Source organism: Dunckerocampus dactyliophorus, chromosome 5 (genome assembly GCF_027744805.1).
Source record: "Dunckerocampus dactyliophorus isolate RoL2022-P2 chromosome 5, RoL_Ddac_1.1, whole genome shotgun sequence".
NCBI lineage: Eukaryota > Metazoa > Chordata > Actinopteri > Syngnathiformes > Syngnathidae > Dunckerocampus > Dunckerocampus dactyliophorus.
The window spans coordinates 18,355,464-18,369,934 of NC_072823.1; the positions used below are offsets into that span (position 1 = coordinate 18,355,464).

General features: G+C 40.9%; 1 protein-coding gene across 2 annotated transcripts in view; it reads left to right on the forward strand.

Moving 5' to 3' along the window:
* Positions 1-14,471, forward strand: part of mctp2a (multiple C2 domains, transmembrane 2a) — a 50,189-nt gene that overhangs the window by 29,577 nt on the left and 6,141 nt on the right. Inside the window, exons 18-21 of one of the 2 annotated variants that reach the window (XM_054776891.1) lie at positions 1,337-1,456; positions 3,565-3,606; positions 12,244-12,353; positions 12,435-12,544. In XM_054776891.1, the coding sequence (XP_054632866.1) occupies positions 1,337-1,456; positions 3,565-3,606; positions 12,244-12,353; positions 12,435-12,544 (382 nt within the window). The remainder of the gene's footprint in view (positions 1-1,336; positions 1,457-3,564; positions 3,607-12,243; positions 12,354-12,434; positions 12,545-14,471) is intronic. The other variant, XM_054776892.1, reaches the window with a different exon arrangement.

The following is a 14,471-nucleotide window of genomic DNA, read 5'->3' on the forward strand; positions in this document are numbered from 1 at the left end:
ACACGCCATAGTCACTTTTACACTTGTATTACCCAATATAGTAGATATAATAATAAAAGATAAGACACAATATAGACTCACACATGTTAGTATTGTTAGTAATTGTACACTTGATCAAACTTACTTAAGATTTATCAGATGAAAACACGATTGCTGCATAAGACTTCAAAACGTGATATTAGCATCCACTTGACTACTCCAATTCACTACTTCCTGTGGGAACTGTAGTTTTTTTTAGCCATAAATTAGCCGCATCATTATTTAAAACGCAGGGTTCAAAGCGAGTGAAAAACGGCTTATAGTCCGAAATTTATGGTAATATATTTTGAAAAAACGTGACAGAGTGAAGCCGAGAAATTCAAAGTGCATTGTGGCGAGGGCAGTATTTGTAGGAGCCAGGTTTTTGCTTTAGGTCACTTTACATTCGCAGAAGCGACATGAGAGTCTCGCAAACAACAACGGACGAGCAGTGTCTGTTTTTTTGAGGACCCATGTTTGTGATGCAAATGTATTCCGCACATTGTTTTCCACTTACTACCCAGAACTATGCTCCTCATCACCAAAGTCCGACCAGAACTGGGCTCACGGGACGAAGTGGGGCCTAAGTCAATGTTGATGCACTACATTGCTGATGGGGATGCCATACAACTTCATGTCAAAAAATCTGAATTATCCCTTTAATGTGGAGGATATTTTTTCCCACCTCATACCCGTCTAGCGTTGGGTGTGATCGTCTTCACATGTTTATGATAATTTCGGTTGGAGGCAGCCTCATTAGACTGTCACTAAATGGGCTTAAAAGCAGCCATCCAATTAGTTCTCTGCTGTGAAGTGCAGCGGTGTTGTGCGCCATGCTTAGCGCCATTCCTTTACAGAATTATAAGGGATTACTCATTCAGCATGATCTGTCTTATTTCTACCAGGGGTCAGTATCATCACCACGGAGGGGCTAAATGTTGCAAATGCTCCTCCGGTTTGCCACATGTGCCTCGTCATAGCTCCTCAACGCCTCTGATTCTAAGAGGATTTGATGTGCTAGTAAAAAGACAGTAAACCGCGCCTATCTGTCATACTTTCTGTTCAGCAAGAAGGGAGTGCTATTGCTGTGTGTGTATAAATAGGATTTTCGAGATATTAAAAGTTGTCCCTGAAATTTCAGACATAATCTGTTGCCAAATTCTCAAAAGGCTTTATAGACTGTAGTGCTTTTCAAGAGATTTAGAATGTGCTTAAATCAATTTTATACTTTGTTTTGGGTACAGGCCCGCTGGGATTTGAGGGTACTTGACTGTGATGAGCTGTATCACATTTAATCTGTCATGTCGTCTCTCCTCAGATCTTTGTGGTGACAGTTTGGCACTGGGAGCTCTTCATGCTTCCCCTTTTCCTGCTCCTGCTTATCGGCTGGAACTACTTCCAGCTCAGTGGGAGGAACAGCAACTCAAACCCGGACCTGGTGAGTGAAACTGATGCTGCAGTTTGCCCAATTTATACCACTTATAATACAAAATAACTTACAGAATCTACAGTTAGCTTATTATTAATAAACATAAAGTCCTTATTTAAGAGCAATGAAAATGTGCAGTAAAAAAAGAGGACAAAAGAGGTGTGAGGCAATTTATTAAAATTATTGTGTGGGCAGGGAAAGTGTCAATCTTGTGTGTGGGATGTCAGTAATTCCATGTGTTTCGCACACAAAAACATGAGTGCAAAAAGTTCAAAATAAGCCTGCGGGGTTTCTTGTGTAAGTTGATGAAGGGAGAAAAAGCACTAAAAGAAAGCAAAAATTGTCATCAATGTTTATGTTGGAAAAGAGAAGAGGGCATCTTTAAGTGAATTTCAAACATAACCAGGAACCAGAAAAAAAATCATTGAGTAACACCTTCTGAAATGGACTAGTTTACTTCTCCCGTCACTTCAATTCTGCTGTTTCACTGCAATTTCCCTAACTCTGTGGATTATTTCCAGTTTTATTTTGAGTCATTTTTATTATTGCTAATGTGGGAGGTGCCAGCTATCATGAATTACTTGCAAGAGGAGCGATTGTATTAATTAAATGACAGGTCTTTATTGCCCACAGGAATGTAGTTGCGGGTGAGCAAGCATCCTGTGATTTTGGCTTTTAGGTCATTTTGAGTAATGCATATATATGATGAATTGTGTCTGTTATCATGTATAACCTGTGAGGAGCAATCATATTCCTGTTATTCTATGACTTGGTTATGTTGCGCTTGTGGATGTTTTTGAATTAGTGCTAGGCCTTGGCTGACTAAAAGGAGAAGTGGGCCGTGGCTGGGCAAGAATCAGTGCACTCACTCTAGTCAAATATGCTGGACTTTAGGTGTGAACTGGGTACGGATTGTGATTACAACCTTATAAGATATTCTTCACTTTTTGTTTACTTAATTGCATGTTAAAAACGCTACATAACAGTTGAATATCAGAAAAAACAGCCTAAATTCAGCTTTGTGTTACAGGTGACAAAGCAAAAATTGCCTTGCGGGCAACAAATGGCGGCCAGGCCAGACTTTGGGCACCCCCGATTTATTTTCTCCATAGTCCATCAAGGAAATCTATTAAAATGACCATCACTAAAGACTTCTCCAGCAAAAAGTACATTTACAGTGCTCCAGTGGAGTCACATTGCTTACCGAAGTCTTTATTCACATATCACTTACGAGCCAACGAAGGGTATGAAAAAAGAGGCAGTTGGTGTGCATGCGCGTCTCTTTACAAAATGACATCACCATGTCATGACATCACCTTGCCACAACACCATGTTTTTAAAATATTTTGACTCGTCTGTGTGATCATTTTGACATTTGTACAAAAAAAGCATTATACTAGCTTGCTGTCGTCTCAGCGTAGCCTAAAACATAATCTCTCCCCTGTCCACTGCTATGGAGTTGATGTTTGCCCTCCACAGGCCTCTGAAGGGTAATGCTGTTCACACTTTTGACTGCCACCCACCACCCTCGCATTCTCACCGTACAGCCACAAGCCTGGACTGGCTTACACATCCTCCCTAAAGTGATGCCCCTCTTCAGAGAGTATTTTTATGGTTGTAGGCAGAGGTTGTATCCCTGGGCAATGTTAAAGCCCAGGCTCACCCTCCACATCCAGTGCGGAGACTCCCTCTCGCCCCCTTTTGTGACCCTCTGGCTGGCAATGACAAAAGCTCTGTTCCCAGGCAATGTCACAGTGTGTGCCACAGTAGGGTCAGGGCTGACTTGATATAAAGTGATATAGGCAACAACATCCAAATTAAATGTGTGTGTATGTGTGTGTGTGTGTATGCGTTTTTCTTCATGCTTTTCTGTGTGCTTACGTTGGGGAGAAATGAGATTGCTTTTGTGTGACAGTGCTGTTGTGAAGAAGGCCCTCTTTCACCTCGCCTTTTGTGCGAGGTCACCCCTGTGATGCAGTCTCTATGGAAACAAGCATGTCCCAATAGGGGTGAATGTACTCAAAGAAAATTTCATTACTAGGTGTTTGTTAAAAATGCTCCAGTGCCCACATGCACCATTCGTTTGAATGTCTCCCTACCCTTTTATTTTCTCTTAGGTGAACGTGAGCATAGGTGAGGATGAAGAGGACGACGAGAAGGTATTTTATCTTGTCCGTTTTAGGGGATAATATGTTTTGGTTGGAAGTGCAGCTTTTTAAAATCTATGTTTATCTTTTTAATATTTACCTTGAAAGCCTGACTATTTTCACATTTCTGTGACATTACCCTTATCATGCCATCGAGGAGTATGTTTGCACAACAACATAGTTAAAAAAGGATTTTTTATTCAAAGTAATATTCATGACACAGACCCCCAAAAACAACTAAAAACACTGTATTGTGCCTGCTAGGCCAGTGGTTGGTGTTTGCAATTGAACACTCAACAACTGCTTATCCTTCCAGACACAACCCTTCGCCAATGGTTATGTGATATACAGTGTTCCCTCGCTATAACGCGGTTCGCTTTACGCGGCCTCGCCATTGCATAGATTTTTTTTTGTGTGGAATTTTTTACAATGTAGCATGCTTTTTTTTTTTACAGCGTGTGAACACATTGTGTTCTGCGTCCTGATTCACTGAGGAAGAACCCACATTATCTTCTGCGTCCCGATTTGCTAAGGGACTGTAGACCATCAATCAATCTCCTCCACGCCATGCGTCCTGTACAGTACAGAATGCGTTCAGCTTGCCTAATTTATGTAATTGTTCTATCGCTAACAGTGTGGCTCTTTAGTGCTGTATGTAAGAAGGGATTTAACTGTCCGCAACAAGACCACGGAGAGGCTGTGTCTGCGGACACCGGGGCAGAGGGATACATAAACAAATTTAAAGGCATCATCGAGAAAGGGGGATATAAACCTGAACAAGTTTTTAATATGGATGAGACAGGCTTATTTTGGAAACACTACATTGCTGATTCAGCCCATGAACCAAGGAATGAGCCATGCTTTCAAGGCCCTCTTTATGCGCAACATATTTTTCATTTTCATTTTTCATGTCTGAGAACGAAAAAACATGCCCTGTAAATGGAAAAAACATATATAATAAATGAAAAAACATATCCTGTAAAAGAAAAAATATATAATTAACGAAAAAACCCTTAAAAAAACAAAAAAAAATCAACTTCTATTACACGGATTTCACTTAACACTGGTATTTTTTGGTTTTAAACGAGGGAACACTGTATATGAATGGGACTTTGGTAAGTGCAGTGGTACCTTGGTTTTTGTTTTTAATCTGTTCCAAAGGGTCAGTCTAAAACCAAACTGTATGAAAACTGAAACAATATTTCACATAAAAAAACAATGTAAATTCAGTTAACCTGTTCCAGACACCCAAAAATGTTAACACAAAACACTTTCACTCATTCTCATTCGTGGCCTCCATCCCCACTCTGAACAATGTGGACCGGGCACTGCTTCCCCTTTCTGAGGTGTTGGATGGCTTGCCAGAACCTCTTCGAGGCCAACCTAAAATCGTGCTCCATGGCCTCACTGAACTCCTCCCACACCTGAGTTTTTGCCTCCACCACCGCCGAAGCCGTGTGTTGCTTGGTCTGCCGGTACCTGTCAGCTGCTTCAGGAGCCCCACAAACCATCCATGCTCAACAGGACTCCTTCTTCAGTTTGACGGCAGCCCTGACCTCTGACCATCGGGTTTGAGGCTTGACGCCACGACTGGCACCTTGAGGCCGCAGTTCCGATCGGTTGCCTCAGCAATGGATGCACAGAATATGGCCCATTCCAACTCTATATTCTTGTCCTCCCCCGGGAAGTGAGAGTTGAAGACTCGACGAACGGGAGACTCTGCCAGACGTGGGTCTCCCAGGTCTGTCCAGCATCCTCTCCCGCATTTCTAATTCAACTCATTATCAGGTGGCAATCAGTTTACAGAACATGTGGACCTAGGTCTGGTGATACAATTACAAAGTCGATCTGCGACCTAGGGTGTCCTGGTGCCAATTGCACTTGTTGACATCCTTATGTTCAAACACGGTGTTTGTTATGGACAAACTGTGGTTCGCACAGAAGTCCAATAACACTACACTGCACGGGTTCAGATTGGGCAGGCCGTTCCTCCCAATCACTCTCCTTCAGGTCACACTGTCCCTGCTCACATGGGCATTAAAGGCTCCCAGTAGAACTACGGAGTCTCCAACTGGTGTGCTCTCCAGCACCTCTCTGATATACTCCAAGAAGGCTGTGTACTCTGAACTGTCATTGGGCATGTAAGCGCAAACGACAGTCAGGACCCTTTCCCCAACCACAAGGTGTAGGGAAGTGACCCTCTCGTTCACCGGGGATGAGTCCAACATGGAGGCCCTATTAATAAGCTCACGCCAGCTCGCCGTGTCTCCCCTGCCGTAACTCCAGAGTAGAATAAGGTCCAGCTCCTCTTGAGGAGTTTGGTTTCAGAGCCCAAACTGTGGGTCGAGGTGAGTCCGACTATGTTGAGTTGGAATGTCTCAACCTCTTTCACAAGTTTTCACTCCTTCCCCGTCGGTTCATGTCACAAGAAGCAGATCAGGTCGCCCATGTTCCCACCCTCAACCGCCACCCAAAGCACATTGCACCAGACCCTTATGCTTGCCCCCACAGGTGGTGGGTCTATGGGTGGAGATCCCATGTGGCTTCTTATTGTTTTTTTCATAGGGTCTTCTGAATCACTCTTTGTCTGACACGTCACCTAGAACCTGTTTGCCTTGGGAGACCCTACCAGGGGCATATAACCCCGGACAACATACTGTAGCTCCTAGGATCACTCAGGGGCTCAAACCCTTCCACACCGATAAGGTGGTGATTCACGGAGGAGTAAACAAAACAAAAGTGATGTGATATTTGAATGCGCACGACTGTAAGCTGAGTGCAAAGATGGATTTGTTCGCATACCAGCAGCTATAGTTTTATGCTAAACTGAGAAATACCATCCATCATCCATCCCAACGTCTTCTTAGCAAACATTTTTGTCTGTAGCTTTTTCAGTGCCGAAAAAAACCCTTAAAATTATTTATTCAATCAGGAAAGAGTGGCTTTTATTTCCATGGATTGAGTCGTGAAAGCAGTGATGTAAACATAAACCTTCCCCCTACCTGATCTGCGCATTCTCGTGGAACCACATTCCAATGTGAACTGCTAATCTGGCAGGTAATGGCTGGGTTTACAAAACAAAGGTGGGTAATTGTAGGCCTAATTAATTTTAAACCACACAGCCTTTTGGCTGTCCTCTGGGCATTGTAGTCGGGGCAAGAAAACCCTGGAATTTACAGTGTTAATTGACGATTCTAAATTGTCCACAGGTATGAGTGTGAGTGTGAATGGTTGTTTGTCTATATGTGCCCTGGCTGGCGACAAGACCAGGGTGTACCCCACCTCTCGCCCAAATTCAGATGGGATAGCGATCCAGCATACCTGCGACTCTAGTGAGGATAAGCGGCAAATGTTATTTTTTTAAATACATGATGAACATCAATCGATATATTCGTTAATTATGACAATATCATAAACCATACCACCATCAAATGAGTTTCTAACACTACATTTGAAGAAAATGAAAATAAGAACGCAAAAGCAAAATAAATAATTTTTTTTTTCATTCGGGATCCATTGAATTTTCCATGCATCCGCTCAGTTCACTACCTGTGGGTCCCGAGGACTCACTACTGTACATTGAAAACTCCACTGCTTATATAAATGGCGCCTTAGACATTATAACCCTTTTCACATAGAGATCCAACAAAATAGCCGCATCGGAGCCGTAACAACAGATCCAACGTTATTGACCTTCAGTGTGTTGTAGACAGTTCTTTTTGGACAGCAGCAATTGTCTGCATTGTCTTTGTCCCACTCAACCTCGCTTTGGTGGCATTTACACAGAACAAGGTTAGCAGGACCTTAAAAGCTGAAACTAAAAGCTCTTTTCTTTTTGGTATTTAACGTTTCTTTTCTAAATCCATCAAATAAAAATAAAAATCTATACAAAATAAGAATAAAAATTCATACTGCAAAACTTTTTGCAAACATACTATATTAAAATTACAGAGCCATTGGCGGATTAAATGAGTAGATCTCTTGTATCATTAATGTCTGAAGTCTATAGTAGACGATGATATTAACTATCACAACAAATCACAAAGCAACTGAAAAACATGTATATTTTGCCCAAAGGACTTACAAGCCACTTATTTATATGGAGGGAAAATCATAAACCATCTCTATTAGTGTCTCTGAAAACCTAAAACTGAAAAATTATACGCACTCCTACCCAAAAGCACACCATATTCAATTACACTCATCCCCCAGTTTTCTATAAGGAAGGGACAGTTAACAGGGATGTGTATTATTGCTTTATGGCAATGAAGTGTGGAACTAACGCAAAGCCTGCGAGCGCTGACCCTTGTGCTGCGTGTCTAGACCCAGGATTCATATCCATAATGTGCTCAATATATTCTGTTGGATGACCGCTGGGGCTTTGAGGGGAAAAAAACACATGCAGGCGCATAGACCACCAAATCCTGTCTGCAAGGATGATGAAACTCACATGATATGTGTGCACATACAAAGTGGAAGAAAAAGTAATTTTGAAAGAACATTGCACTAAAAATAGTTTTATTCTAGCATTTAGTGCCGCGCAATTATTGTAATATAAATGCTTCAGAGACTATTTATAACATATGTCTTCACCTTGAACCTCAATTTCTGATCAAGGACTTTGTAGTTTAGTTTAAGAAATGCCTATACAAGATTCCCCGTCTCATCTTAAAGCTCTCTGAAATGTTTTCCGTGAGCCTCTTAAGCCCTTTCACACTCCGAGGGAAAAATGAAATATCTCCTTTCATTTACTAATTAAGCATTCACTCGTGTTTGTTTTAAGCTGTCAGCTTTAATTTAAAGTGGCTTATTTGAAAGTTGTGTTATGGTCTCTGCTGTCACTTGAGCGTGATATCATGCGGCTAGATCAAGCGAGTGTAGCTTTACACCTCCTATCAAAGTCTGCTTTAAAATATTTGGGGTTAAAGAGTGATCGGTTTTAAGTTGGATGGCTTCAAAGTCCCCCTTTCACATTGGAATACAAGCCCTGTAAAGAGTTTACGATTACCACTCAAATATGTTTTTTATTCCCTCTTTTTCCCCCTTGAGGAAGGAAATATGTGAACCACAGTCAGAGAAGGCATGATGTTGAAGAGAGACGAAAGGCAACACAGTGTTACAGAAGGATAATATAGAACAGATCCTCTGCCTGTGAACAAATCTGTCCTCGGGGTGGGAAGAATCGGCTTACAAATTATGTGTGGGCAAAGTGACTTCCCTTTGGCCTTAGGTATCAATTGTGCACACAGACAATATTTAATCATAACAGAAAGAAACAAAGAGGCAAAGCAAGTCCATAGATCTCCAATAGAAATGAACAAGGAAGATGAAACTGCTCATTCGTGCCCCCCGGCCCCACGGAGCTGGTCTCGGCTCCATTTGCTCCCAGAGGGGAGGTAGATGGGGGGAGGTTGTTGTCGGGGTGCTAGACTGGGCCAGGGGGCTGCTCCATCCCTCATCCGATAGTCCACAGTCACCGCTGGGTCTCCTTGAGCACCGCAGCCAGACTGTCCATGTCATCATCTGCAACATGCAATACATGTAGAACTACTGCACACTGAGAACATTCCTAACACATTTTCACTCAATTTAACTGCTTTAGGAGATGAGGAGCCTGCAAAACAGCTGTATCTTCATTTGCATGTCCTCCTAATCTTTGTCAAGAATCCTATTCAGTCATATTTGGCACCATTTATTGTAATTAAACTGAGTCTAAATTAGCGTTTTTACAGAGTGCTTGCTTCTGTTCAGAGGATCAAATTGAGTCTATGTTATCACAAGCATTTTACAATTTTACCTGATATGAGAATGTGGTCGACCAGTCCAAGGTGTACCCTGCCTCTTGCCCAAAGTCTGCTCTGATAGGCTCCAGCATACCCCCGCGACCCTTGTAAGGGCGAGCAGCATATAAAATGTATGGATGGATGGATGAGAATGTGGTTCACCAGGTTTTCTAATCAGTAGACATTTATCTTTTGCTAAACTCACTTTTTTTCCTGTTCCAAATCTGTTAGTATGTATTTGTTGTCTCCTGTGCTAGCCAAAAAAAGGAGAAACAAATACAACAAATACCTTGTCACCAAGGAAATGGAGCATATTGTGATTCATTTTACTTAAAAAAAATAAATTAATAATGATAATCTTCAGTACGCTGCCTATTTATTTATACTTCAGAGTGCATATATTTGTCTGTTTTCTTTCTTTTAAGTATGAAAGCCAATGTGTCTCCTTTTTTCCCCCCTTTGTCTGTCAGAGTTGTATTTCTTGCTAAATTTGCAATTGCAACTAATTTATGTGTCACATCTCCTAGTTTGAAATCTAAATCATGTAATTGGGTCACAAGTTGAAGTGTAAACATGAAAAGAAATGAAGATTTGTATATTAAATTCCTCCACAGGAAATACTGGAAATAGAATGAATCCATTCAGGGGTCACAATAGAACTTTTAAATACTGTATTGGTAATGGCAATTGAATGATAAATGATATACCTAAATGATATACTACATTACATTTCTTCAAGGTTGGTAGGCCAGTTCTTTTTTCATACTTGAATGATGCTGGTGCCAGCAACTCATAAAGTGGTTTGTATAAATAAATACATACAATAGGTTCTCAATAGTATTTTAAATTGGGGTGAAACATTTTTAGGGTGGCACGACAGAAAATAATTGAGAACCATTTCTATAATGAGATCGTTTCTCCCCAGTGCTTTATGATAACTGCCACATTTCATACTGTAATAGAAATAAATAGGTATGCTCCGAATAATCGACAAAGTCAAAACCCATGGTCAAAACCCAAAGTCATAATTAAGACCTGTTATTTAATTCATGCGATCTCTCCTCCCGCATGTTGTAAATAATAACCACCACCTTGCATAAAACCAATAAACAGAACGACTCGAAATAAGACTCTTTGTCAAGCTCTATCCTTTAAGTTCAGTTGCTGCACCAACAAAAGGTATCAAGTACTGTAGGAGTAAATCTCATAATTTGGTACACTTTACAAAATAAATGTTACACTAAAATGAACCAGACTGGACAGTATGAGGGAAACTGGTCTTGAGGTAATACACTGATAGTCCCTTTGATGAGAATGTGAGATACTCATGTAAAAGAAAAGCGCATTCGCGATGCTTTTTCCCTTTTTTGGACAGTGCCGAGCCTCCGGTGTCTAGCTGCAATCCCAAGCCTGGCGGGGGAGGATGTGTTAGTGTGGGAATGGCTCTCTTCCTGCGTGGACCTGACAGTGGGGAGTCTCTGCCTCCTTCAGACACTGTGTTCCCATGGGCGGCTTCATTGAGTCTGATAGCGGCATCCTGCCTGGACCCTGTCAATTTACATGTCTTGTATCATAAACATATACTGTAGACATCCTCCAGCCTCCATCACTGCTACCCTCCTTTTACTCTCTTTCGCTCTCTTTCTCTCTCTCTCTGTCATCATTCCTGTCATTATTTCCTCCTTTTGATGTCAGCCTTTTCAGGCCTCTTTAGTGCGCGTTGCTGCGAGTTATCTCGGTGTACTCCTCTCCTTCTGGAAGGCTTCACACTGGTCGTTATTTCTTGCCTTGAAGTGATCACAAAGACAAACCCTCCAACCCCCCGCACATGTTGACTTATTGCCTTGCCACACTCAATTATTATGTCAGTGCGTAAATAACGCCTGCGACACGACTCATATGAATGCTGCTGGTGCTCGACAAAAGGTAAAGCATATCTCATGTGGAGGGAATGTTATGATACTCTTAAGTTATTAAACAAGGGATGGGGAGATTTGTATGCAAAAAAGAAACATTGGCACAGGGCCTATGGAGGCTGCTGGAATGGAATGTCCCCTGAGCCTGATTGCTGATTGTCTACTTGTCACCTACCTGAGTGTCTTAACTGCCGCTTTTTTTGGTTGTGTTTCTATGTATGTGTGCGCACGTGTGTGTATATAGGAGTTTGTGTCAGACTCAGAAGCACCATCTCTAGTGGAGTTTGCTTATGACCATTGGCCAGATAAACTGTATATAATAACTAGGACTGTCAAAAATAGCATTATCATTAAATGTAAAACATCATTAAACTCACTCTTTGGTTTGTAAAAAGTACACAAACGAATACCTACATAATTGTCTCCTTTTTTAGCAGGAGAACACAGTGTGTGCTGGCCAGGCACTACTTACATGATGATGCGTTCAAGGGCAGTGCGTGAGCCCTAATGTGGAAGTACAGTTTGCTATAAATACACCCAAAACATGTGATTTCAACTTAAATTATGTGTCTACAACCCCTCATTGCTCGGTTACACCGTTAAAGTGTGATTCACTATTCAAGAGACTAGGATTATGCAATTCGATTTTCAGACGTGTGGTATTTCTTAGCCTGATTTATATTTTCAGTTCATTTGGAGTTTTTCATATATACAAATGTATAATGTGTCCTGTTGTTTATCTTTCTGTTAATAAAATACAGTACAAATTGGGATATTTCAGACATAGTTGCAAATGATGATTAATCATAAATTGATTTCAAAACTATGATTAATTTGATTAAACATTTTAATCATTTAACGGTCCTAATAATACAGGTCTTTGTCAATGCAGCCTGATAATGACCACAATAGTTTACCTCATCAGAGCATTTCTTGTTGTTTCTTTTCAGGAACCTGGTAAAAAGGGTATAATGGAGAAGATCCACATGGTGCAAGAAGTGGTCTTGGCTGTTCAGAACATTTTGGAAGAGATTGCAAGCATCGGGGAGCGAGTAAAGAAGTAAATGGAGCCTTTTATTGTTATTCATGAGAAATGTTTTGATGCTATCAACTTTTAACGCTATTTATTCTTCCTGCACAGCATATTCAACTGGTCTGTGCCGTTCATGTCTTGCCTAGCCTGCTTGGTACTGTTCGCAGCCACGTCACTATTATATTTCATCCCACTGCGATATATAGTGCTCATATGGGGTAAGTTGTACATTTATAGTACTGTCGAAAAAGGCTAAGGCACCATTAGATTTACTGTTTTAACAATTATACAATGACAAATTTGCTAAATGTCACCGATTAGTACACAGATAATACATTTCCCTGCATCTGTACCTTTATCCAGATCCTCACCAAATTTAAAGGATCGTTCCTTGGCTCATGGACCAGATACCTCTGCAATGTTTTGTGTACCTGCCGTAATCCTACTAATTGAGTCTTTCTTTCTACTGTTGTTACTATTGTTCTACCATGTCAAAATGACTGCTATGATTATACAGTAGGTCGTTAACGCAACAAAATGTGGGTAATACGTTTGCACAGTCCTGTACAAAGACACTCTACACACACACTAGAACTGAACCATGCTTTTCTGGTAAATACTACTACACAGTTATTCACCGACACATTTTTGAGTTGAACTGAACTTTCATTTGTTGAATTGGCTGACAACTGTATGAATAGTTTTACGTTTTGATGAAAAGTCGTAAGCTTCTCTCAATTGTCTCCAGTGGTGTAAATGTATAGTTTATTAAAATACTCATCAGCAGTCAGGCTACCCTTCCCTGGGAAGCGCTGTAAGACTTTAGGGGAGAAACTTGAGAAAGGTTTTAAAAACTGTTAAGCTAACTTTGCTTATCTTTAAATAGCTGTAGTTTCCACAAGCCACTAAATAGTTAGCAGATAGCATAATAGATAGCAGAAAATCTGTTTTGCAGGGAGCAGGGGAGGCCCCAGACGTATTATATTCTCTCTTTGTTTATATTGTGCTGGAAATTACCAGGATCCTTTACAATTTCAAATTTTAACCTAATTTTATTGTGTATTATATATAACAAACTCTGCTGTGTTAAACGTCCTTGTTTATCCTTTCTTATACTGAGCCTAGCTAGCTTTACATCCTTCATTTAGTAAAGTGTAGTTATCATAAGTTCTCAGCCATACACTTGACAACCATGCGCCTGTATGAGATCAGTGGTATGCAGAGGTGTTCTTCGTGTGGGCTGGTTATGGTGGAGCCCAGCATAGGCTAAGGCCCGGGGTTTGTGGGAAATCAAAGGCGAGCGGTAGAGCTGTATATAACACAGGATGTCCTTGGGCGGTCTGCAGGCTCCTGGTCTAGCCTCTCATTATCTAGTGCAGCTATACAGAACAGACATCTCAATGGTCAGGTAGATGTGTTACCCTTAACAGGCTTTCTCCTGCACCAACTTGTAAGCCCACAACTGCTTTTTCTACTTCCGTGCAGCCTTCAACACGATCAATAACAAAACCCATCATATCAAACAAAAACACGCAGACTCAGACATTGCTCTGCCTCCCCCAGTTAACCCCCATCACTTTGGTTGCAAGGCAACCCTTTCAAGTTGTGTGCACATTTTTGGGGTCCTCGGGTTCTTTGTGTGCATGTTGCAAGCTGTGGGTATAATGGTCCCATTACGAGACCCTTGAGATGTGTGGTTTATTTTTCGCTTACTGTGGGATGCCATGTAAAATGATAAAACTGAAATGAGCAGAGGGTTGCTTGTCTGAAAAATCAAATCAATACACTGTTTTCATATTATTGCTTCTAAATATGTACACTACAAGGATTGACTCTCTTGATGACATGTACAGGCAGTGATAAGGGAACAAACTGTTCCCACAAAGTTTGCATAAAATTCTCCCAAATAAGATGAACAATTAAGATTAAGTAAGAAATGAGTATTAATATTTAACCTAAACAACACTTTTGTACATAAAGTGTATGGATAATACAGTTTATTACAGTGGAACCTCTAAATTGTCCATATTTTGATACATTGTTTTATTGAAAATGATGGCAATTTAGATAATCTGTTCCATGATCAGACTTTTGCCATACCTTTATTAACTGCAGGGGCAATGTTTGAAGTGAATCTTTAACATT